The sequence below is a fragment of the Engraulis encrasicolus genome, chromosome 1 (genome assembly GCF_034702125.1).
Source record: "Engraulis encrasicolus isolate BLACKSEA-1 chromosome 1, IST_EnEncr_1.0, whole genome shotgun sequence".
NCBI classification, from domain to species: Eukaryota; Metazoa; Chordata; class Actinopteri; order Clupeiformes; family Engraulidae; genus Engraulis; species Engraulis encrasicolus.
The window spans coordinates 41,931,653-41,959,391 of record NC_085857.1 but is presented as its reverse complement, the minus strand read 5'-3'; the positions used below and the strand labels follow the sequence as shown (position 1 = coordinate 41,959,391).

General features: G+C 44.2%; 1 protein-coding gene across 1 annotated transcript in view; it reads left to right on the top strand.

Moving 5' to 3' along the window:
- gpr139 (G protein-coupled receptor 139) overlaps positions 1 to 10,327 on the top strand; it is a 12,011-nt gene extending 1,684 nt beyond the window's left edge. The window contains exons 3-5 of the mRNA XM_063223836.1: positions 3,651 to 3,838; positions 8,252 to 8,521; positions 9,692 to 10,327. Coding sequence (XP_063079906.1) covers positions 3,651 to 3,838; positions 8,252 to 8,521; positions 9,692 to 10,327 — 1,094 coding nt within the window. The remainder of the gene's footprint in view (positions 1 to 3,650; positions 3,839 to 8,251; positions 8,522 to 9,691) is intronic.
- The last annotated feature ends 17,412 nt before the right edge of the window (positions 10,328 to 27,739 follow it).

The following is a 27,739-nucleotide window of genomic DNA, read 5'->3' as shown; positions in this document are numbered from 1 at the left end:
ATACTTGAAGTTTGACCATGAGCAATGTTGTAATGACAATAACTACACAAAACTGTTTGGAGACTATCTCTTGTGTGTTGTGTGTCCTGTGCAATGTAAATTAAAATACTGTGACTATCGCAATATGTTTTGTTTGAAAGGTTGAGCAATTTCACCTAAAGAAAAGCCAGAACACAAACTGCCAGAAGCCAAACTAAACTTTGTGGTATAGGACATTTTTTCTGGAACATTTTTACCTTAATGCATGAAAACCTCCCCACAAGTAAAATTTAACATTTGTTAAATAAAAAAGTCTAAGGTGTAACCAGAAGAAAACTCTGTCCAGTCAGTTGTAGTTATGATTATTGCACTGGACTGGGGGAGAAATAGCGCCCGGGCACTTTTGGATTAAAGGGCCCCCTCATAATTAGCGGCGCAGAGCAGAACTGACTCACCGGTGGGCCCTGCACCCTAGTGGGCCCCTATTTTCAGAGGTGTTAAAAAAATATGTTACATTTCTGAAAATAGGGGCCCACAAGGGTGCAGACCCAACGGGAAATGCCGGCTATGCCAGATGGCCAGTCCAGGCCTGGGACCAGGTAACCAGACTTCTGGGGTTTTTTTTATTTCTTCAATATTTTCATCCTTTAACATCCTAGTACTGATGGCTACTGTAAAGCTATGGGTGACCCTACTATGCATGTGTGACCATCAACAAATCAATTCAGTAAACCAGATGATCTAATAATTATCACAGCTTTCACAATTTTCACGCAACCACAAAACTTTCAACAGGTACATGTATAAGACCTAATTTCTGAAGTCAATGGTATACACAGCAGGCAGAATCTATTGCTAAGCCTGTGTTACTGCATTTTGCTTTTTTCGAGGATGTTTTTCAGCATTGATGTCTGTATTCGGGAAGGGCAGAATTAGAGTGATGGTTAACGATAATATGACTCAAACAGCGCCTTAGCCAACTGATTCACAGCGCCCCGCACTCTAGATTGTGCATAATTCATAATTGCAGGTATCTTTGAACAAATAGATGGAATTGACTTCTTGACTCTGTTTAGTCAAAAACAGCTTTGTTGTAATATTGGGCATTGCTTTGACCAATGTGATTGAAATGCCTCACAATTCCGCTGAGAAGGAGAGAGAAACATTAAGAGTGATTGAGAAACAGAGGCAGATCAATGGGAGAGATGGGTAGGGTAGGGGGGTTGGGGGAGCGAATGAGCGATTGAGGAATTGAAATGGAGAGAGACAGGTCAATGTGAACTTGTGGGGTGAGACATCCCTCTGCTCAGGATGTGAATGAGAGCCCATGACGTTTAGTGACGACCTGAATTGAATTGTTGAAACTCCTACTGTGCCCTCCAGCAAACCTGTTGATGGTGCCAGTGTCATCTGATGAGGGCACGAGAGACTGATAGAGATTTTGGCTGAAATTCATAGAGAGAGAGAGAGAGAGAGAGAGAGAGAGAGAGAGAGAGGACCATTGAAATTCATTGAGAAACAGAGGTGTTACATGTACTGTAAAATGTCATGTAAACCCTCTTTCTGTGCCCGTCCAGCGAACCCGATGACAGCGCTGGTGCTGGTGCCAGCTGAGAGGAGAGATGGAGTGAGAAATTGGCTGAAATTCATTGAGGAATTGAAAAATTGAGATAGTGTGAAATGTGAAAGCCCGATTGGGAAACTCCAACTCCCATTGTCATTGTGACACAGCACTCCACAGCACACAAGTGTTCACTGCATACTGCACACAACGGAATTGCATTTATGCCTCCCCCGTGCAAATGTACTCTGTGTCAAACTTCTCTCTGTGCCCTTGAGCCAAATTCAATTGAAATTGAGAGACTGATTCAGCTAGCTGATGAGAGAGAGGGGGGGTGAAGGGAGAGGGGTGGTGGGGGGGGGGGTAGAGGAAACTTCCTCTCTTAGCTTCTTTCTCTCTGTGCTCTCCAGCCACTCTGATCTGCTGATGGTACTGGTGCCATGCCAACTGATGAGAGAGAGATGGAGATTGAGAGAGAAATCTATTAATTGGAATTCACTGATGAGTTTAAAGCGAGAGAGAGAGAGAGAGAGAGGAGGGGAGGGTAGAGATCAATATGAAACATAGCCCCTTAACGTGAGCCATTTCACCAGTGCAGTCACTGGAAAAAATGACTACCATACTACACCACTATGACACAGCACAAGGGCCTTTAGTAATACTGTAGGCTACACTTGGTCATTCATTGCCATACTGCTAACAGCTAATTCAGGGGTTCACGTCCTTTCCCACCTTGGGGCCCACTTGAAATTTTCACCAATGTTCGGGGCCCATCTTTGGCCTAATAAACAATACTCAAATAAATAGTCAACTGCAACACATGCACAAATATTATTTTAATTTTTTCAAAATGATTTCAAGGCCCACTTGGAATACCTTCAGGGCCCACCACTGGGCCCTGGCCCTCAGACTGTGGCCGTGTCTCAAATGCCGCATTTGTGCACTTCGGGCACTGTTTTTCAGTGCCTAGGGCGCTCACGCTGAAAATTACAGTTGAGCCAGTGCACTGAAAGTGACAGGATGATCCCCTAACAATGGCGGAAAAATGCCGTGCTTGAATAATGGACACTGCATGCCCATAGAGGTAGAAAATAACACTAGAGAGGACACAGCATTTTGCGACAGCACTGGGAAATGGCAGCTGGAGCTTCCCAACTTCCGTAGGTAGTGTAGGTACTTTCAGGCAATGCAAGTCAATGGAGAACACGCCCACCCCTGTCAAGAAATTAACTAAAACTGTGTAAATATGAAGTAACACTTTAATCAAAGACCAGATTTGAAATGTCAGGCTAAATATCTACTTAAATCATATGAGTCGATAAAATACATTTAAAAATCAAATAATGTCTTTTATGAACATAGTTAGCAACACACTTCAACTATTGTCCTTGTATAGTGTGTTGATGGATATTTTCACATGATTAAGCCATTTTTGACAGAGGTGAGCCTCGTTCTCCGTTAATTTCCATTTCTCTGATCTACCTACAGATAATGGCCGCTACAGATTGCCGTAAAAAGGGGGGCGGGGTCCTCTCTAGTGTTATTTTCTACCTCTATGGGACACTGCAAGCACTAAACGGCGGCCATGTTGACAATGACACGGAGGAAATGTGGTATTCAGTTCAGTAGAAGAGTTTGGTCAACAGTCTCCTAATTCTGTAAGTAATGTTGAAGGGACACCAACCTTTCCATGCCAACCAAAGTATTGTATGTGTGATTGTTGTCCTTTGGGGTGAAGGACATGGAAATACAAGCACCAGACGCTGTGCATTGTAAACAGTAGCCAACTCATATTTTGGCGAGCTAATGCCATGCTCAGCCGTCACTTCCAGCGAGGGCACAGTGCATAGTGCTCAAATTTTTCCACGACACTATGCACTAAAGACCTCAAGTACAGGTGAGCACTGACTGTCAGTGCACTGACAAAAATGCGGCATTTGAGACACGGCCATAGCCTGAGTCTTACATGGCCTAAGTCTCTCTTAAAGGGGTATGCCACTATTTTGGGGCTGAATACGGTTAAAATCGTTGCCCTGGGTTTATAAAGGTGTTCATTTAAAGTGTCTTATTTTTCATGTTCGGCGTGTGTCATGACTTGTGTGTCCTGTAGCCAACCTGCTGACGGTGCTGGTGCTGTGTCAGCTGATGGCGCGGCGTCAGAAGTCGTCCTACATCTACCTGCTGGCGCTGGCGGCCGCCGACATCCTGGTGCTGCTGCTGGTGGTCTTCACCGACTTCCTGTTGGAGGACTTCCTGTTGCGATCTCCTCTGCCGGGAGCAGTGCAGAGCACAGTACAGGTGAACACATCAGGCCTCATTTACACCAGAGCAAGGAAGGGGGTAGGACGGAAGCAATTTTTTACCATGGCGAAAATACATGGAAACAGTGGGGCGGTAGCGGTACGGGAGACGGCTCTGCTCCGCGCTGCATTTGGAAAATAGAACTTGAGCGGATTCTGAATGGCAGCGGCCGACTGTGTCCCAGTCAAATGAATGGCAAAGTAGCTAACTACCTTGGCTGTGGGGGATTTTGAACAGGACTGGCCGCGCACACCGACACTGTCGATGTGAAAGGCCGAGTAGAACACACCAGCTGAAACTAAACAGAAAGACCCCAGTCATCTCGCTGCCGTTCTGCCATGCTCTGGTCTGAATCTGGCCTCAGACTATAGGCCTATGAAATAGATAAATGAATAAAGTTTCATTGCAAAATTACATATCCACCATTTTTGACGTTTGCATTTTATTATTGGAAATGACTGTTCTGAAGTCGTATCATTTATGTGTGAATTCTTGCCATTCAAATATTTTGAGAACACACTTTTTAAACCTATATGAAATGTATTTTGCAATGTAAATGCAATGGAATGCCCGATCCAAATTTTCCAAAGTGTTTCAAAATGGATATACGTTATTTTGCAATGAAGCTCTTCATTTATATAATGTATAATAATATTTCCTCCCACGCTCTACTCCACTGGAAACCATGCAGAGCAGGTGGGGCATAGTAATATACATATTACAAATAGACAATTGCTACGTTTACATGAGACATTTAATTCGGAATTAACTCACTTTAATTCTGAATAAAGCTTAATTCCACTTTGAAAACTTCATGTAAACACCTCACAATTCGGAATTATACGAAAGATCAAAGGGAACTCGATTGAACTATTTAATTCGGAATTAAAAACGGCATGTAAACGTAGCCATTTTGAAATATTATACAATGTATAATAATACTTGGGTCAGGTCCATTAAAATATAATCATAAGTCATTCAAACTCATTCAATCAAATGTAGTCACAAAACTCATTTTCATAGAGGAATATTTTCTATTTTATTGCGCATGCAGACATTGAGATGAAATGAAATGTGGTTGAGCATCCATCACCAGAAACGGTGAAAAAACAGAACCTTGAAAATCTTTGCTATCACTTCAACATGGACATTTTAACCCTCTTTTTTGCAGCCTGTTGCTATCAAATTTAAAAGGACACAGTTATCGGTGTGACAACTTGATGCAATGTTCATTTTTCCTTGGCATTCTAGAAAGCCTAACTAGAATGTTCAGGAAAGTACAACTCGGTCTATTTGAGACACTGGAGAGAGAGGTTGATTACTCTGAAGCTCTGCAAGATTTTCAAATGCCACTGGTCAGCGCCCCAGAGAGGAGTCATCCAAGAGGAATAAAGGAGTGAAGAAAGGTGTGGAGACCCTTGTGGCCACTCCTGAGATGCTTCAACTGGAGGCAAGACCAGATGCAGAGACAAAAGCTCTTGAAGAGCCTCTGAGCAGGCTTGTATGAAATTCCGAATGGAAAGAATTTCAATTCAAAGTAATGCCATAATAGGAGGCAGTCATGGGTGAGCGGTTAGGGCGTCAGACTTGCATCCCAGAGGTTGCCGGTTCGACTCCCGACCCGCTAGGTTGGTGGGGGGAGTAATCAACCAGTTCTCTCCCCCATCCTCCTCCATGTCTGAGGTACCCTGAGCATGGTACCGTCCCACCGCACTGCTCCCCATGGGGCGCCACTGAGGGCTGCCCCCTTGCACGGGTGAGGCATAAATGCAATTTCGTTGTGTGCAGTGTGCAGTGTTCACTTGTGTGCTGTGGAGTGCTGTGTCACAATGACAATGGGAGTTGGAGTTAAAAAAAATTTTTTTTTTTTTTTTTAATACGAACACTAGGTGGTGGTGTTGTATGTACTTTCAATGGGTGGTGTAGATTAAATTCAAAGAAATTCAAGGTAATGACACCACCTAGTGTTCGTATTATGGCATTACTTTGAATTGAAATTCACTCAATTCGGAATTTCGTACAAGCCTGCCTCTGAGAGAGGATTCTCCGGCAGAGCCAAACTTTGGCCTTCGTGTCAACTGGTTACCAGAAAAGGAGACAGTCTACTGTTGCTACTTCTGGGGGGAACACCTGTGTCGGCTTGCCTACCAAACCAAGTATCAGCGGGAGGAATACTGAGCGCCAATGCTCCACAACTGGTTTGCCTGGAGGCAGGAGGCACTGGTTTTGACGAGTAAGCTTTTTTAAAAGCTTTTTTTTCTACCCTCATAACCTTTTTCTGATCGTAGGTCTTTATTATTTTTGCATGTCACAGTTTTATTTTTATTCACCTTTATTTTATTACATTATTTTTCCCCTTGCTTGACCATTCTGTCCTCGTTGCTCAATTGGGTATACTGTGAGCAATACAGCTGCATGTTGACGCTGGCCAGAATTCTCCTTCAACAAACATCAAGCCTTTTTTCTCCTTTCTTCCTTCACTTCTCTCCTTTTTTGTCTGGCACATTAGGTACATGGCTCTTGTTTACCCCCTGTCCCAACTGACTGCTTTGATCAACATTACAGCTGCTGATGCCAAACACCTGGCTACACTGCATGGCTGAGAAAGATCAGGTGGAGAAGGAGAGGAGTGGAGGAGAGTGGCCGGGTCTGTCTCAGGCGGTGCAAGGTCTCGAGAGGGAACCGGAGTGGAACCCGGTCTACTGAAGACTTATGGGCTGATGCAGCTGACAGCAGGGCTGGACTGGGGGAGAAAGAGGGCCCCGGGCACTTTTGGCTTAAAGGGGCCCCTCATAATTAGTGATAGAACTGACTCACCGGTGGGCCCAGCACCCCCATGGGTCCCTATTTTCAGAAATGTAAAAAAAAAAGATTTTTTTACATTTCTGAAAATATGGGCCCACGAGGGTGCAGGGCCCACCGGGAAATGCCCGCTATGCCAGATAGCCAGTCCAGACCTGTCCGACAGACAAAATGGCACCTGTGTGCCAATCAGGAACTGTCTCTGCTTATGAATCATGGTGAGACAGCGGAGAGACAAGAGAACACCTCTGGCTAAGAATCCTGAGACAGTGAGCGGGCAACCTGGACAATTTAATTCCAACAAGGACTACATTAGGATTGGACTCAACATTACTCAACATTTAGGCCTATCATTGTCACGAACGCACGCACGCACGCACGCACACACAAACACACACACATACACAAACACACACACACACACACACACACACACACACACACACACACACACACACATTTTTATATTTGAGATTAAACGCTGCATTTGTGTTCTCTATGGCATCTTGTTTGTTTTTAAAGGGTTTCACTACACTGAGTAAGCTTTTAATATAAGACCTACTCTATTTCAAACCTAGCCTGGCCTTCCCGCACGTAAGCACTTCAGTCAAAATAAATAACCAAATTAGGGCATTCCAGACTCTCTGTACAAATTAAATTAGTAAGACAAGGGTAGGCTATGCTAAGATCAGGCTAGGCCTATTTTAAACCTTCCCATGTACTGGAAAAAATATAAATATAAAAAGTACAAAATCAATAAGGCTAGCTTCAAAGAAAAAAATATGAAAATAGAATGAATGAATGATTGATTTAAGCTATAGGCTCAAACAACATGAGTTAAAAATTGTATCTGATTTTGACGTCAGGCTGCACACATAAAGAGCAATGGACAATCTTATCTGCAGTACATTCCACCGATTGTGGTAAGGGGGTTTCAGCAGTCGAGAATCGGATGATAGTAGTGTACCGGTAGTTTAAATCCGCCTTTTATCCGTGCCAACTACGTATATACTGAAATATTCTGTCCTATTGTACTTGCGGATCCACACTTCATATTAGGTCCTTAACCATATTAGGCTGTGCCCAATCTGATATCATGTAATTTCACCCTAATCTTGCAGGTGCTAGCTCTGGGGACTGAACAGCTGCGTGTGGGTGGTCTTGCCCCTCACAGTGGAATGTAATATAGCACGAGTATCTATAGCAGTGGTTCTAGACCCTTTTTTGAACAAACGCCCCTCGGACCTCATCATAAGCCTGCTAACGCCCCCTTAGAATTGAAAAAAGAAACAGACTAATGCCCCCCAATGGCAACGAAGGACCTCCCTCTATCATCATATCTTTCTTAACGCCCCCCTAGGGTGGCCCCTGGGGGGGTTGTAGCGCCCCCGTTGAGAAACACTAATCTATAGTATTCTAATCTAATCCAATGTAAACCCTAATCCCCGCAGGTGCTGGAGTCCTGGGCGCTGCACACCTCCATGTGGGTGGTCATGCGCCTCACTGTGGAATGCTATATACCAGGGCCCGGGCACTTTTATTTGTATTCTAATCTAATCCAATCAAATATCGTGCAATTTCACCCTAATTCCCACCTAATCCCCGTAGGTGCTGGAGTTCTGGGCGCTGCACACGTCCGTGTGGGTGGCGGTGCCCCTGACGGTGGACCGCTACGTGGCCGTGTGCCACCCGCTGCGCTACCCCTCCATCTCCTACCCGGCCCGGACGCGGCGGGTCATCGCTGCGGTGTACCTGGGCTGCCTGCTCACCGCCACCCCGTACCTGTGGTGGCCCGACCTGTGGATCGGCCTCTCTGCCGTCGGGAGAGGAGCCCCAGGAGCCCCATTAGCCGGAGGTGGAGATGGTGGACATAGGAATGTCACAGAGGTGAGTTGTTGTCTAACGACGGGGTCTTGGCCATAGAAACTTGCAGTTTAGAATTAGTAACGGCAGTTCCCCTAACTTAGTCACACGTTTGACGCCTGACCGGTTATAGAGGAATAATGGCAACCCCATCAGCCAATCAGAAAAGAGAATTCCGTTGCGTAGGCAGATAAACTTTATGAAAGGTGCACTGTGTAATAGTTTATTAGTAGTTTATTTCCAGAAGTCATGCTGCCCATTCACAAATTGTCACCTTTTTCAAAAATACTTACCACCACCATTAAATTCTAAGAATTCCTTATGAAATTGTGCTTTTCATAGGCCTACATCAAAAGGTGGAGCCTTTCCATGTCCGAAATTTTTAATTTACAGAAATAGACATTTTTAGCTGCAAAACTTACTGTACTTTGGTCATGCTAGTAGCCTAAACATTTGTTTAATTATCATTTCATAAAAATTCACAAAAAGATAGAATTGGGCAATTGGCAGCGCAGTTTTGATGAGCAATAGTTGCAATAGGCTACCTACTCTGGCCACCATCCTACATAGTACGCCCATATCTGCAATAGATTTTGTCCTTAGACCATTGAGTGATTTATACTATTTTATTAAAGGACCAGTTCTGCCAATTTCAACATGCAGTTGTATTACTCACACTACCCTTGACTTGTCAGTACCCGGTGATGCTGCATTTTTCGGCTCAGCCCTTTCCGAGATCTGAGCTACTCTAATGGGGGCAGATTTTGTTTACATTAAAAAAAAAAAATCTTAATATAGGCCTTCTCCAAATATTTTCCCAAAAGGTATCGCTGTTTGCTAGTTGTCTGCTGATGTTGCATAACCTTTTGGAAGTTATGGGGAATAAATCAAGATGTTTTTTTTAAATGTAAACAAACACCTGCCCCCATTACAATGACCAGGATCTCGGAAAAGGGTGAAAAAAAAACCTTAGGTACTGATAAGTCCAGGGTAGTATGAGCATTACAACTACATGTTGAAATTGCCTGAACTTATCCTTTAAGTCACTGGTTCATAAATCCGCGAGCCAATGAACCACCAACCACTGGCTCATTGGCTAATTCAGGGGTTCACTGATTCATTCATTTATTCATTCAATTGTTCAATGCTATTGTCTAGGTCGTTCTGGACATCAACCCCACCCAGCGGACGGTGGGCCAGCACGCGCTGGTGTGGACGCACTGCCTGACGGTGTACGCAGCCCCCTGCTCCGTCTTCTTCGCCCTCAACACGGCCATCGTCAGGCGCCTGCGCAGCCGCCTGCGCAACCACGGCACCCAGGGTGGCGGTCACGGGCGCCTCCGCCTGCGAGGCCTGGCCACCGGCCGCACCACCGCCATCTTGCTGGCCGTCACCTCCATGTTCGCCATCCTGTGGCTGCCGCGCACGGCCCTGCTCCTGTACCGCCTCTACACCCCCCACCACAACTACCACCGCCACGGGGACCAGCAGGGGGCGCAACACCAGGGTGACCCGCAGCAGGCCGCCCGGCTGCTGCATCTGATGGTCGACGTGGCCAACATGCTGGCCCTGCTCAACACCGGCGTCAACTTCTTCCTCTACTGCTTCATTAGCAAGCGCTTCCGGGCGGTGGCGGCCAGCGCTCTCCGGGCGCTGCCCCGCTGCCGCCCCCCGCCGCCGCCCTTCTACGCCGGGCACCACCTCGGCGGCGCCGTCTCGGCCTCCAGCAGCCCCTGGATCTCGCCCGCCAACTCGCAGCGGGTCCGGATGTTCGTGTACCAGTACGACAAGCACGGCCGCCCCGTCTGCATCTCCTCCTGAGTTTTGGCGTCTCTTGTTGGGGTTTTGGTTTTTGTGGTTTGGTGGTTGTGATGGTGGTGCCACTTTAGTGATGATGCCCTCCTAGAAGGCGACTCTGCAGTTCTTTGGGTCCTCAACTGGCGAAAATGACATGGGGTAACATTCCACCAATTGTCGTCAGGGGGGGGTTTTATCCGAGAATTGGCCAATAGTCGTGTAGTTTTGAGCCCGCCTGTAGCCTCCTTGTGCAGATGAAAAGAAAAGACGTGTTATCATGTTGCCTGGGCTTTGTCAACAGTCCGACAAGCATGGTGTGCAACACCCTTTGAGTTGGACTGGGAGTTGGACTTGTAGAAAGTTTGTTTTGTTCGTGGTTGTGGTGGTGTTGCTCACATACTGTAGTTGCCAGGTCTAGACTAACGATGCCCCAAAGGCGATTCTGTAGTCAAATGGCGAAAAAGATTTTTTTTTAAAAATCAAATTTCTATTCAGAAAAACTGCATTGCAGCCTAATGTGCCATCACTGTCGGTGTATTGTGTATTAGCCCTTGGGGGTGACTGTAGTATATTGAGGGGCATTTTAAAATATATATTTTTTTAGGGCTTTTTTGCCTTAATTAATTGGAAAGTTGGAGATGGTGACAGGAAGCGAGTGGGAGGATAGGCAAATGACCTGGGCCAGATTTGAACCCAGGTCGCCGGCATATTAACCCAGTGCCCTACCGTTAGGCCACGGCAGGGCCATATTGCGGGACATTTTTAACAAAGCCAGGACTCTGGTGACTTGAGTGACTGTTAAGCTGATCTCTCTCAGCTTGTTTTCACCAGCACTACACTGGTATTGACTGTTGGCTCTGATTGTTTATGAGTAAAATGTGACAGAGGTCAACAGAAGCTGACATGACAGGTGTCAAAACAATTTGACACCAGCTTGGCTCCGTGAACCTGCCGCCGGTCCCAAAGGTCAGAAGAACCCGACAACATCACATTTGTTATGGTATCCTAGCAACAGTGGGGTCCCTGCATTCCTTTTAGTAGCTTTCCACCAGAGAGACTGGAAAGAGACTTTAAATAAAATATAAACTTCATATAGACTTTACATAAAAAAGTCCATCTAATCTATATACTCATGGTATATAGGGTGCTGTATAGTATAGGGCTAAGACCAGTACATGACAGACTGAATTTTTCCAACTATGCCTCACCCCACCACAAACGGTCAGATTGCTAGCCAACACTGAGCCAGCTCTTGACGTTTAAGGTGTGACTTTGCTAATGTTTGGTGTTGTAAGGACCTCCATGTGTTCTCCACCACTATTGTAACAGATGTAGCTGCCCAAAAGACGGTGTCGGCTTTAAAATCGAATTAAAGACAATTATAACATTGGAGACTGCTTAAACGCAATTTCAAGAGAGAGAGAGGTACCGTTTAGTTTTAAAGACAACTGGTAGAAACGCCAACAGATATTCTGCAGATATCTTTCGATGGCTGGAGCTCTGCTGGAGCTGGACAGATGCTTATCCATGCACGGCCATTTCAAGGTATGTAGGGGCCTTAGGCAAAGAGGGGCTTGGGGCCCTTTCTTGTCTTCAAACTATTGGCAAGTGCATCCCCCTTGAGGGAGACTTAAATAATTGCACTTTTCGGTCATTGACTTTAGGGAGGTTCTACCACACTTGTAAAGTTGACATTGCTGTCGTTTGAAGACAAGTATATAACCAGTCATTAGGGAGGGGGGGCTTTCATTTGGGGGCCCTAGTGAATTGCCTAGTTTGCCTGTTTGTGACAGCTGCTGACCCATGCTGTTCCCCTGCAGCACATCCAGATGGAGAGGGGACTGAAGAGATCATATAATGTGACACAAGCAGAGACTAATTAGCCGGTGGGGTCAACTGGGCTCAGGGAGGGCCAGCCGGGTCAGGACAGCCAATGAACTGCAGCAAAAAAGTAAAACCATGGATGGTGGAGCAGGTGGACAAGATTTTTTTTTTCTCTCTCTCTAGGTCGTCCTCAGACGAGCCTTCCATCGTTACCTCCAGTCATCCTGATTCTCCATACATCTTTTCAGTTCGCTGGTACTCTGGGCTCCCGCATCTTTCTTGAGTTTGTCCACATATGTTACTGTGGGATGTCCTCTTAACTGGCATCGTCGTGATGGTTCTCACAGCACCAGTTTGCTGGCTGGCAGTTCTTGGTGCCTTGGTGCCTTTTTGGTAGCCTGATTATCATCGACTTTCAAATCTCTTCGAGACTTGTTCTGACCAAGACCATGACATAACGTTTCCCAAACAGCATGGTTGTCCGGCCTCGCTAGCTTTGCTACTAGTTGACTGGTGTCCAACAAAGTGGGTGGAGTTTTGATTTTTTCCAGGAAATCAGAAACGATTTACATTTACATTGGCCTGACTAGAAGCAACATCGAAGGTGTTGCGTCACTAGGAGGCCGTGGCCTGGCTAATGATTTGGTGTCCAGTTGAACAAAAGGTGAATCCATAGTCTGACCGTTGAGAAAAGTAAGAATGCAGAAAAGAGAGATTTTGTTTTTAATGGCCAATTGGCCAAGCATGGAGAGGAAGCTCTTTCAGGACACAATTGTTGATACGCTATTTAATTCACTTTAATGTAAAATATGTGTTTGTATATTTGAAGTGGGGGTGTGGGAACCAAAAACAGAATCGTGCTCAGGGGCACATGATACATAAAGTAATATGGCAAGCTTGCTACAGAGAGCAAGGTTAGACTTAAGGGCTCAGCGCGAAGAAAAATCAAGTATAATTATTAAGTGCATGCCAATAATGTGTCCATGACATGGATGATGTCTAAATGAGAATAAAAAAGAATGTAGAGGATGCGCGCACATTACAGTAGCACAGGTGGCACTTGAAGAAGGACTGAGGTCCGAAATGTCGTGCCATTAAAAAATCTGGGAGCATTAACAGTGTTGCGGACATTCATCTTCTGTAAATGAGGAATAAGCCATCACCAATGCGTTTGAAAACAGTGGGGGGTTTATTACATTCAAGCTGCGGTGAATGGCCAATACCACTAGCCAGGCCGCCCTCCTGATGTAACACCTTCAGCATTGCTTCTAGTCAGGCCAGGAGCAATACAAATATCATTTCCGAGCTCCCGAAAAAAACGGGAACTCCTCCCACTTTGTCGGGAAGCAAACAACCAATAGCAAACCAAGGGAGGCGGGTCAGCCATACCTTTTGGGAAATGTTAACTGTTATGCTTTGGTCAGACCAAGTCTCAAAGAGATTTGAAAGCCGATGATAATCAGGCTACAATAGGCATGAACGGCCATCCGGGTACTTTGCTCGTAAATGTGCGTTACGCCCCTTTATGGGGGAAATCAAACCGAATGTCTCATCAACTTACATGCTACATCGGCTGGCCTAAATGAACACAGTCCATGCTTCAGCCACGGCTGTTTGGCTATATTATTTGAACAGCCGGCAACACAACACGTTTTCGGCATGTTGCGCATGGATAACGCTAGTCTACAGGTCCTTATCTTTCGTTTATTATACCCCATCACCACCAATTGACTTGCATTGGCTGTTTTCCCCCACAAAAGGGCGTAACGCGTATGGAAAACATCACGCCGTTCATGAGTATAGGCTACCACAGAGTGTGTTCCAAACCCAAGGTACTCAAAGATGAAGCAGCTAAAGGATTTTAATTAATAGGTTGGCTACTGCAGATACAGTAACGAGGCCACTTGGTGGTGATTAGGATCAGCCAGGGTTCGAGTTGTAGGGGGGGATGCGGGGTGAAAATGATCTAAAATAATCCCCCTCAATGAAAATGGTCAAAAATCATCCCCATCCAGAACAGGCCTCCCTTCTTCACATATTGTGTTAATATTGGACTTTTAACAACAACTACAAAAACATTTCTCGGGGGACAAACCCCCAAACACCAATTATCTGACCCCATTTCTGACCTTTGATTTTACAACTCGACCACTGGGATCAGCTGATTGAGATAATGACTCAAGGATGTGCGCGATAGAGAGAATTACACAAGTGCAGACGCTGAATCAAAAAATATACAAAGAAATGGAAGAAATAAAGAAGTAATGAAGGTCTGCACACAGATCAAGGCTCCTTGCATGATTGTGCAATAAATAAGAGGCAGGAATAACTGTCTGAAGTAATCTCTAATTTGCCTGAATGAAACAGCTAAATGTTCCAACATGTGACTCTTGTGTCAGTAACACTTCGGTGTACGGCTTCTTTCAGAGTGAATTTACATGTCCAGACTAGTTCAGTATCAAAATATGTAGCTTGTGTGGTTAGGGCTGCAACTACCGATTATTTTAACAGTCACGATTAGTCACTAAGTCAAAAAGACTTGCTCCAACCTCTGACAAATCTTCCCGGACTCCAGCGCAGGGAAGTGAAAAAAATCTTACAGCTCACAATGAGCTTTAAATCATGATAGTAGCTTATTTTCTCCAAGATACAATGTCCAATTCATACGTGTTGGGCAATTTTAGGTTTCAATAAAGTAATAAACCATTAGTAAAGTAAGTAAAAAAAAAACATTGAACGATTAGTCGACAATGAAAATTCTTGTCGACAAATTTTTATAATCGAGATTTTAGTCACGATTAGTCGACTAGTCGCTGCAGCCCTAGGTCCTACACATAATCCCAATCCCAAGCCTATGGTACAGTGCAAATACATACTGTTACATGTCCCCTACTTTATTGAAATGCACACAATGTAACATAAGGGCTGTAATGGGATATTAAAAAAACTGGGTCAGGCATTTCAGTAGAGATTAGCTCAACATGCATTCAGAGAGACAATGAAGCATATGGCAACGTACAAATATCCTACTATGAGCTATGTTGACTGCAAAAGCCAAAATTCTTCATTTACAGTATGTCTCACTGTCTTGGAGAGGCATTAGTAGCAGCATGGGGAGATAGCATTGAGGAGGAGGCCAGGCCAAAAATCAAAAAACAATCCACCGGGCAAATGGCCTGTATGCCATGTGGCCAATCCGACCATGTGTACCAGGTAGAGTAACCATTTTGTGTCAGCTGGACAGTCTCTCTGAAGTCATGTCATAATGTTGAGTTGGGCAATGATGTTGAGACAACATGAATGAATATGTGGCAGGAATATACACTGTGCCATCTGGAGTTAGCCTCTTCACTTCTGGAGGAAAAAAAAGGAAACTGCACACGTGCAAAACTGAAAGTCCCCTGTCCTCTGGCTGATTTTCCTAAGCAGTAGAGTGTCTCTGAAGTAACGTTATAACGACGTTGAAACAACACGGCAGGAATATGTGTAACGTCTCACGTTAGGATCTCCACGAACAAAACTGCCCAGCTGTCCCCTGACTGCCTTGCCTTAGCAGGAGAGGCTCTCTGAACTAACGACGTACTGTACCGCCACCTTGATGTTGAAACAACACGACTGAAAATTTGGCAGGCATAACGTCTCAGGTTAGGAACTCCACGAACATCGGCAAATAATCTGCACTGAGAGCACATCTCCCATAAGGTGAAAAAAATGAAAGTGAAAGCCCATTGGGAAACTCCAACTCCCATTGTCATTGTGACACAGCACTTCACAGCACACAAGTGAACACTGAACACTGCACACAACGAAATTGCATGTATGCCCTCAATGGCGATCCCAGGGAGCAGTGCGGCGAGAGAACGGTACCATGCTCAGGGTACCTCAGTCATGGAGGAGGATGGGGGAGAGCACTGGTTGACTACTCCCCCCATCAACCTGGCGAGTCGGGAGTCGAACCGGCAACCTTTGGGCTACAGTCTGGCGCCCTAACCGCTTACCCATGACTGCCCTTAAACAGCCCATAGGAGACGTGTGAGTCGACCGAAAGAGAACATCCCAGCTGTCCCCTGGCTGCTTTGTTTTAGCAGAAGAGGCTCTCTGAACTGACGTGACGCTGCCGCCACCTTGATGTTGATGTTGTATGGCCTCCAACTGACACCTCCCACACAGGAAATAAGAGCATCTCTCTTTCATGTCGGTGTCTTTAAAACGGACGCCACACGTGACCTTTGGGGGTGGCAGAGCCAGAGAGAGAGAGAAGCTTGTTGTTGCCCTCGTCCTGTCTCTGTGAAGTACAAAGTGTAGTCAACTTTACCTGTTATGGGGGCTGGGGGGGGGACCAGCTGGAGCGCTGAGCACTCTATAGAGCCAAGCGGGGGCAAATGAAAAAAGAATAATAATAATAAAAAATAAAAAAATCGATTAACTTCAAAAGGCAGCCATCCCAACGGCCAAGTGGTGGGCATGAAGGTCACAGAATGACATTATGGGCGCACGCTAACCCCTTTAAGTACAGACACTCCAGACAGACACACACACACACACACACACACACACACACACACACACACACACACACACACACACACACACACACACACACACACACACACACACACACACACACACACACACTCTCTCTCTCTCTCTCTCTCTCTCTCTCTCACACACACACACACACACACACACACACACACACACACACACACACACACACACACACACACAAACACATACCGTACACATACCGTACACACACACACACTCTCTCTCTCTCTCTCTCTCTCTCTCTCTCTCTCTCTCTCTCTCTCTCTCTCTCTCTCTCTCTCTCTCACACACACACACACACACACACACACACACACACACACACACACACACACACACACACACACACACACACACACACACACACACACACACACACACACACATTTTTTGCTCTTGAAAGGGCTGTCGTTGAGACCTGGTGGCCCATTAGATCAGATCAGATTGTCACCTGCCCCGCCTCGTGAACACACATGCAGTGGCTGCCCGGGGTTGCCAGATTGGACGTCTTCCTGCCAAATTGGGCTGTTGAGGATAACCAAAATACTGTCAAATAACGTATTGGGTGGATTTTAATGTAGCTGTATGACCACTGAAATCAATACAATTTTGGTAACACTTTATTTTAGTGATACACCTATTAGCATGAATAATAAATACAATGTAATGCCTTTATACTATAGTAGCCTAACTTGGAAGGCATAAGTAACTTGTAAGGCATGTACTAAGCAAAATCAAACATTTGGTAGCCATGTATTCGCAAATGTCTTGTTCATGCACAATTAAGGATTTATTACCAATATAACCTTAGTAAGGACCTAACAAATGTTTGATTTTGCTTAGTACTTAGTAGTTACTTATACAGGCATTATCACTGAATGTGTTAGTGCTAATATAGATGTAACACTAAAATAAAGTGTTTGTTTTGTTCAAATTGGGCTGTATTTCAACATTTATTTTGGAAATATTATTATATTTGGAATCTGGCACGTCTGGCAACACATGCCGCGGCGGCCCCCTGGGCCCTTTCGCCATGGCAACTAAACACATCACCTACGGGTTCAGGCCACTGGAGGGAGGGCGTCCCATATTGGAAACGTGTGCAGGTTTTAATATCAGCGCTGCAATACATGACATGACGTGACAAAGGGCAGACACTTCAAAAGGAGTGTCAAGACAAGTCAAGTTGGTTTTATTGTCAATTTCTTTACATGCACTGGTCATACAAAGAATTTGAAATTACGTTTCTTGATTTGGAAGATATGAAGTAATGTCTTTCGTCTTGTTCATTGTTCTATTTATTTATTTATTTATTTATTTATTTATACGTTATTTTGTAATACTAATTTTCTTATTAATTCTAAATGTGTTTAAAGTAGGCTACATGTAAAGGTGATAATATTTTTTTAAACAAATCGTGCCAGTGTAAATAATAGAGAAATCTGTTTTGCAATGCTGGGTGGCATGTTGTGACAATAACATCTACTGTAGAAGACTATTATTGAGATGCTAAATATATCGCAATTCTTTAGATTGGTGTGTTTGCGATTGCTACAGTAAGCCAAGATGAATACAGTACGTGCTGTTTGCCATGTTCTCATGTTTGCCACGCTTGTTTGTAGACCTTGGCTCATATCTGGCAATGTGTTTGAACATAACTGGTATTCATTTTAACAATCAGGAGATTATTTCAATTCAAAAGTGTTGTTAAAGTATGCTAATTCGGTGGTCACAACTGCCAACTGTATCATAAGGTAGCCTACTTTTCGTTACGGTTCTGGTGACATTGCACAAATGACAGTTTGTATTGTCATTTACAGCAAATAATAAACAAAAGCGATGATTTAATTAGTCTCAACACAACAATGTGTCGTTAGTAGAAAGCACTGGTGGGTTGATCACATGTATGACTGTAATATTGTATTTATTACATGTGTATTAACATATGTATATTTGAAGAAATATATTTATGTGATTTTGGTATGAATTGTTTTGATGTCAAAGTAATAGTAATGATGATGATGATAATAATAATAATAATAATAATAATAATAATAATAATAAAAAAAACAATAACTTAGGTCATATGTGCGTCCATTTTTGTGGCACCTTGCTGTCTTCTTTTATCTCAGAGTATTTGCATTGACCAACAAAATGTGAAATTCTAACATGAACTTTATTATCCTATTATTGTGCATAAAAATAGTTTTTTGGACAGAGAATTGGCAGAAGTCATACAACTAAAAGAGATAACAACAAGCCTACTTAAAGTTCATGCCATAAGAGGTAAATCTTCACAGATAGAGCAGTTACATTTTCAAACCAGCAGGTGAAGCTTGGCGTGTATCTGTGATACAGATGCAGATGAAGTGTGTGTGTGAGAGAGACTTATTTAAAACCAAACACACTCTTTCTGGCACATTTGAAATATTTTACCTTCTCTGCTAAAAATACAGCAGCAGGAGACCAACACTACCTTAAAGTGTACCTCCGGGATTTTGGACACCAGACCTCATTTCCGAGTCAGCCAGGGTGTAAACAATGTTTAGGGTCCAACACAGTAAGTTTTGCATTGCACACTTAATTTTTGTGTGGCCCTCCTCAAAAGAGGTAACAGTATATGTCCCGTGAGACATTAACCCCACTCACCATCTAAACAAAGCTTCATACCATACAACAACATTAGCCAAAATGGGCTTTTGGTACTGCCAGCCAAACATGACCAAGGGTTCTTCAGAGCCCAATCTTTGCTACACGCAATTGTGTCAGTGCCCATTCAACACTTGCAGAGTAGGAAGAGTGTTACATTTGACCCTCACAGTGTTGAAATTTACACAGCTAATTTTACTGGGTATTATTATGGCTTGTGCTATTGCCAGTGTGTGCGCCCGAAGCTACCCATTAGGTCAGGGTTGGGGAACCTTTTTCATTCAAAGGGTCACTTCAAATTCCCCCAAGGGCCATAAAAGTCCTCCAGGGGCTGTACTATGAACACAAACCAGGATTTACCCATGCACTTCAGGCCTATATTGAAGGCAGCCAGCTTTAAAGGGTTTATGAAACGAAAACAAAGTAAAGGAATTTGACCATTTCCAGGACAGATTCTGAAAGTTCTAAGCCTTGTGAATAAAATGGGATATTGTCTGGGTGATATTTTGTCCTAAAAGTCATGTTAAAACGTTCCCAAAAAGTGTTTTTTTCGTGACATGCAAATTTTATGCAAATGATATGCGTGACATAGAAGGGGTGAGTTCACCTCATTCCACCTTGTTCAGATCAATGGCGGCTAGTACCAAAACAAAGCGCAGTGTCAAGCAGTGTGTTGCTGGAGGGCCGAACGGTGCCAGCTGCAAAAATGGCTACTTGACAGAAGGAATATCTTTGCACAAGTTCCCTTCTGTGAAGAATGATGGAACTGTGGCCGACAAGGAGAAGGCTAAATCAAGCTAGGGCTCTGTGGATCCAATGCGTGGTTTTGAAGCAAGCTCGTGGTCACTGTTGTGCTCGGCACATTTCCACCCCTTGTGCTTCACCACAAATGTGGAGGTAGCGGGCATGGTTGGACTGAAGAGAATGCTATTGCCTCAAGCAGTTCCAACAATTGACATCGCCGGCGTGCAGACTGAAACTGCCCCTGTAACTGCTCGGGCACGAAGACAGGTGAGTGCACTGCTTTGCTTTAGGCTACTCGTTTTACCTTGTCCATCTGTTTTGTATGTTGTTTTCAGGAAAGGGTAATGCACAGTACATGCCAAACCGATGCGAATGCTCTCGGAATATGCACTTTTTGTTGCTTGGGAAGATATCCGCGCATCAGCGTGGTGCTCTCGGTCGAGGACAGCCAACTCACAGACTGGGCTACTCAGGGCTTTTTCTGAACGGGGAAATAGGGGCGCTCCACCCTCATACCTCTGTGGGTGCACCCTCATACTTTTATTTTTATATATATATATTTGAGCGCCCCTAATAAATTTCTCATTCATGGGGGGGAACACCCCCCTTCACCCCCTGTAACCTGCCATGATGCTCCCTCATGCCAAAAAATCCTAGAAAAAGTCCTGCTACTGCTTAGCGAATAAACGGAGATGCACATAGCGTAGGCCTACTTTGAAGCGTTGATTGTTTGTTTTTAGTATTGTGGTGCACGTGTGGCTGACGTTTGGACACACCTCGTCCTCAGAGTCAGGCTCAGGGACACGTGACGCCTGTGACTTTGAGCACAAAAAATAATAATAATGATAAACGCTAAAAATATGCTGAGGACTCAGGCTATATAGGGTGTTTTTCCAACAGCCTAATACCAGTGGTGTGGATCGGCACTGCCCTCACGATCCGATCCGATCTCGATTCGGGAGGTAGCGATCCGATTCGATTCGATTCTATGCGATTCGATCCGATCCGATTCAATTCTACAATGCATTACATTTCTACTGAAAGCAAAGCAAATGTTTCATCAGTCATGATGAGGCAATACAAGTAGTCAGATACTGAGCAACAATTTATTGGCTGTTTTCTGTATCAGTCTGGATCAGTCTGTATCAGTCTTGCAATGTTTTGAAGTGCTTTTATTTAATTTAACATTCATTTGCTCCCGAAATATACATGGAAGTAATTGAAACTTTAAAAAATTGCCGGATCAATTCTGGAAATTTCCGGATCGATTCTGGATCGTCCATGCCCCGCATTGGATTGCATCGCCGAATCGATCATTGTTGACACCACTACCTAATACCTCCGTTTTTTCTCTAGCTGATGATATTTTTGCATGTAGCCTACATGCATTTCAATCACACTATATCGCGCAATTGAATCAAAATGCCCCCCATTTGTCAACAAATACACACGCCATGTCATCTTTGGGTCATGGCAAAGCGCCCTTAGCAACCGTAACCATAAACATAAGAACTGTCAGGCTATGTCAACAATCGTCACTTCACCTGTCAGACATGTCACTTTCTGCAGATGTATCAGTGCCTCTGAAATAGATTTGTGCTGCTGTTTTTTTTTTCTCATGAGGTTGGATGTGTGGTTTTTCGACACGCTGATGTTTGTATCAGAATTTTGGTTCCTTTATAAGATGTGGGTCCATCAAATGTGTGTTGTTTTCTCAGATCGCCATACTAGCAAACCAGGGACTCTCCTCTTTGATGTCACAGCCCAGCTCATTAGTCAAACCAAATTTCACAGAATTCACACTTTGAGTTGCCATTTTCACAAGTTCCTCCAGGATGATTGGGTTCAAAGTCTCATCGACGCTATCAGAAAAAACAAGGCTTTAATGGGAATGACCGTTTATTTTCATTTCATAAACCCTTTAAAACAGACCCCACACTCTCTGGGTCCCCTGAATATAACTTATTGCACATGTAATTTCGAAAATGTCTTCACAAAATATGGCACATTTTATGATAATAATAATACTTTCGTTTTATATAGTGCCTTTCAATACACCCAAGGACGCTTCACAGAGTGTTGTGTTGGAAAGTGTGAGTGTGTGGAGCAGCATAACATTAAAATTATATCGGGGGCCGGATAAACTGGCCTCAAGGGCGGACAGATTTTGGGTTTAGAGCTGTGATTGACAGGTTGGGGGTGGTGGTATGCATGATTGGGTCATGCGTGGTGATTAGTTTGGTATATCACCTGGCGCTGGGCAGACTAGTAGTAGTGGAAGGCAGGTGGCTAGGGAGAGCCAACTTTTGCTGACCGCATGATTTTGTACATTTTTCAGAACTATGACCACGATACCTGCACTTTAAGCTCTTTGCACATTTGCACTATTGCACACTGCTTTGGGATGTCTGGATTTTATCGATGGAACCATGTCTAACTTTTAACAGTGAAGAAGATAAGTAAATAAAGTAAACAAACGTGGATCATCTTCAGGCCTCTTTGTACAACAGCGCGTCTTGGCATACAATTCTCCCCAGTTCATCTGCCCGGCGGCTTCATTATTTCTTTGACTAGCCGCCACTTCAGGCCGTAAACGGCCTTCAGACATAGGTCCCCCAACCCTGCATTAGGTAGGCTAGTGATAAAATCATCACCGACTCATAAAGTGGCTGGCAATGTGTGACTCTACCAGCAGAGGGCGACAGAAGAGCAGGTTTGAGCAAAATGCACCACAGAGGTCAACGCGGTTGTGCATCTGTGTGGGCTCGGGGTGAGGGCTAGTTCCCATTAACACAAAATATATATGATGTTTTCCATCGCGTTGGTTTGTTTGTATGTCTGTCTGGATGGTCTGACTTTGTGCAATGCTGAACAGAATACAAGTGCAACTTAAAAAAGGGAAAATTGGATCGCCGGTATGAAATGCTGAAAAAAAACTACTAAAAAAACCCTTGGTGGTATGTACCTTATGAGGTGGTAATTACTTCAGCAATGTACTGAAAACTTGAGATATACTCTTGATCGCAAAATGACCCAACAACAAAGACAAGTTTCTTACAGGGTTCACTACTAGTCTCGCTCTTTGGAAGTGAGACTCCCTCATTTCTGTCCATCCTTTCTCACTCTCTCACTCAACACTTTGTAATTTTCAGTCTGAAAAGTTATGACACTATGAGCTGTACATTAAAGCAAAATCAAGCTTTGTAAACTGAAGCATTGCTTAGAAGAGCATTAATGTACCGTCAGTGGATTTTAAAAGGTTTGAAGTCTTGTGTGTTATGATTGGCGAGGGGGCTGATTCATGAGATTGAAGCTGAAATCTGTCACCTAGTTTTCACCTGGACGTGGAAGTGTGGATGTCATGGGAGCACGTGCCCAGGTGCCCCAGATTAGTGACACCCTGTGCGGTCACTCCTGTCTGTGGCGTCAGGTCAGCCAGGGAGGAGTGAGGGTTGGAGGTTGCATGGAGGATTATCTCCTTTGGTGCTCTGCTGTGCTGCTGGCGTGCTTAACCCCCACACAGCGTATAATCGCTCAAGTGAGCAAGTCAGCCCTTCTCCAGCACTCCTTCCTTTCTTCTTCTTCTCTTTCTTCTTGTTTTTCTCCTTCTTATTCTTCTTACCTCAGCTGTCACCATCTTGGTTTGATATAGACACAGTATGTTATGTCTGGATGACTTTGAGCAAGTTAGGTATGGACGACTTTGGCCTTCTCTCTCTCTCTCTCTCCCTCTCTCTCTCTCTCTCTCTCTCTCTCTCTCTCTCTCTCTCTCTGTGGCCATCTGGGTTTGATATGGACAGACAGCATGCATTCAGTTTGGACTATCCAAAGTCATACACAACAAGGCAATCACAATCTATTTGAAAAGAATCACAGTAGCCACCTATACTTTAATATGATGCACTATGGTGTTCCAACTCTATACATAACTACCCTGATGATCATCTATATACAGTCACACACATTTGCACACTCTCACTCAGAGCCGGTTTTAAAGATAGTCAGACTAGAAAATTGCCTTTAGTAAGAGCCCCCAACAGTCAACCATGCCGGTAATTACTGTATATGGTAATAATTCACGTCTATTATTGCCACGTCTGTATTTCGCCTAGGGTAGAACTTGCCGCTCTCACTTATGTAATGTTATATAAAATGATGTTCGTGTCTACACTTGTCAGAGAGCTGACAACACATACAGTCCCAGGCAGCTTTAGACAGAAATAAGTTTTGGACACCAAATATGACGCTGAAATATGATGCTGAAAGGATGAATCTATATTACCATAACCTATTATTTGCATTGATGTCATGCATGTTAAATGTTCTTGTGTACTAGGTGTCAGAGATTTGACTACAATCTCAGTTCCAGTCAACTGGAGACAGAAAGAAAGGTTGGACACCAACATCAATATGATGCCAAAAGAATAAATAATTAGCCCGGAGCACATAGTAGAGGCCTTATAATATCCTATTATTTGCCTGTGTTTATGTTCTTGTCTTCCATGGCCTACATATCAGTGTTGACAAGCTCAGCCCCAGGCATGGTGGTCATTTATGGGGTGGATAATGGGGACATGTGTGTCCATACCACTTCTGAGATTTTCTTTACGTGTCCCCACAGTATAACGAATATAATGCAATATGTTAACCCTGTACAATTTTTGCCCACCCTTTTCCACACCAGACATACACCGTTGGCCCCAGGCACGTACAAGACTGAGGAAAGAAAGTTGTTATTGTCCTCTTGATTACTCTGCGGGTGATAACCCTATAAAGCCTCAGGTCTCCAAGCCAAGGCCCTGTAATCGGATGATTAACTAGCAGCCGATTAGTGAGAGGGGAGAGAGCTGTCCCCATCGACAAACAGAGGCAGCACCAGCCTGCAGGACACATGAGCTAATAGCGCAAGTGAAGTTGCCTCAGAAGGAGCTCAATCGTTGCCAACAGACCGCGAGGCAGGCAATCTGTTCGTCTGCGTAAAATCCCCCGCGTGCCCACTTGATCCCGCGCGCTTCCCTCGTAACGTCAAGAAAAGCACACAGTGAAAACTCCTGCTCTTACAATTGGAGCCTTAACAAGTGTGTCATATTCACGCTATCTTGCCTACACCTGAACAGCACGGTTGCAACATAATTCTGTCAGCATCAGACTAAAAATAGGTATGCGCAAGAATGGTGGCCTAGCCAAAATCTCGGACTCTGGTGTAGTCGTTGTTTGTTCAACAGAAAGACTAGATGTGCCTTGCAGATAATACTTTGTCACTGAAACTTTCATCCTTATAATATTTTTACAGTCCAGTCTGACAGCTGCAAAAGCGAGTTCTGCTCCATATGTTGTCAATAAGGGTTTCCCAGCCGAGACGCAAAGGGCTAACGGATCTTTTCCCAGCCATCGTTTCGCCTGCTGACTGACAGGAGCGTGTCTGGTGCTCGAGAGACGCACTTTGGGGTAGGTTACTGATTGCCACTCGGTATGAAAGAGCGCGTGTGGAGGAGGGGGAGGCGGTGTTTGTGGTGGTGGAGGAGGAGTAGGGGGTGAAATAACCCAGGAGCGCATAGCGGAACACTTAAGACGGTCATCTTAACAACAGACAATGTGACGGATTATCAAGCATTCTCACCGCACCGGCGTACTAATTTCATACAAAATTAGCTCCAGATTATTCTTTCTCGCAAATTTTACCGCAAAGGAATTACGCACGGCGCGGTGAGGGATAAACGGATCTCCAGGAATCTGTCTGTCACTTCAGCCGGTATTGCGCTCCATCGAAATGACACATTTGTTCGCGTGTGTCCGTTAGAATAACAGTCTGTTCTTCTGCAACACCAGGTAAGACAATGTTATTCATGTTTTTTTCTCAGGCCCACGATGCAAAATGGTTATGATCTTAAAAGCCATTGCAGCACAATTGGAAAAAATATATATGGGTTATAAAACAAACAAACAACAACTAAAAATCTGCTAAATCATTTTCTGTTACAGGCAGACTTAACAGGTGTCACAGGTTATGAATGACCCGTTCACCTCTTTTTTCAAACCTGGTTGTCTTTTTTTCTGAGCTGTCAATCTCAAAGGTGACTCAAACTCCACCCCCTCTGCTCTGCAACCTACACATTAGAAGTGATGTGTTATTAACACCATCTAGCCTGTGGTTATTTGACCATGTGATTATAGCCAAGCGGAAATGGAGTGGGTAGAGAAAGTGAGGCTTAATTATATGCCAACATTTGGGTGATCGACACTTGAAAATGTGGTTTGCTGTGTTACACGTTTCACATGGCTGTGTGACAGAGTAGGCCTATATTTGTGAGATCTTTAGGCTGTAGGATACTTCTCTGTTGAGAAAGAAACTATCATTATCATCATTACCACTATCCTCCTCCTCCTTCCCCACCTCCATCATCAGCATCATCATCATCATCATTGTATTTGTATAGACTGACACAATTCACTCAACCTGTTGCTCACAGTGTTTCAAGTGAATTTTTTCTTTTATTTTGACTTCTCTTTACTGTGCAGCACTTTGGTGCAGCCCAGCATGTGGTCAATCATTAAGTGTTGAATGTAGTAATTGGCTTTCAACAGTTTGAAAGTTGGGGCAAACTCTGCATAGTTGGGCAGCAAATTTTGAAGTAGAATGGCACTTGCACAATGCAATACAAATCATATGACAGCCTACTGCATTCTGCATCAGGTCTCTGTGCGCACTTCCTAAACGGAGAAAAATACACCCTAGAACAGTTCTGAATCTTTTTTTTGAACAAACGCCCCCTGGAATAAAAAATAAAAAACAGACTAATGCCCCCCCAATGACAACTAAGCAATGCACCGCTCCCCATCAGCTGTATCCTTCACAACGCTCCCCCCTCAGGGCTACCAAACGCCCCCGCTGAGAAACACTACTCTAGAAGATGTATAATCAACTCACTCACGGTTTCTCAAAGTGAAGGATCCTGGCCTTGCTAGGACGTGAAAAAAAGCCCAGTGATTGGATTCTCCGGGGAGTTCACTTAAGAGTATCCAATCACTGGGCGTTTCACATTCTAGCAAGGCCAGGATCCTTGACTTTGAGATTCGGCCACTAAGAATTATCACAGATTTTTTTATGTGTGTGATTGAGATGTCATTGTGTTGCTCCTCTTCATTGGTGAGAGCATGCAGCGGCAGCATCAGCTTATGTAAACCTTAGCCGGGGCCTGCCCACGCTGTGCTGCTGCCGGTTTCCATGGAAACTCCCCCAGCAGCACACTGGCACACACACAGCACAGTAGCATACTGCTGGAGGTGGTGACGGCCACACTGTACAGTCAGAGACTAAAACAAGAGGAGGACATTACATCATTTTTTTTAGGTGCTCCACTCCACAGACAGACAAACAAAACCATCTCTCTGACAGATGAGCGATATGCCCCTCCACCGCCGCGGTGGGTGTCCTGTCCACATCGTCTTAACCATGGAATGTTGATGCCTAATGTGCTAGATTTTTAGAAAAGCTTTCTGTGATTTCGTAGTCGTAGTGTGTGGTAACACTCCTGGATTTGAACTACTCTCTTTGTGTTTGCTTTTGTGAGTGTCTCTCTTTCTACCTCTTCAGCCATAGCTGCAGATTGTTTTATCTTAGTGTGATTTTTTTAACACTCATGGTTTTCAATTGTCCTTTTGTTTTTATTT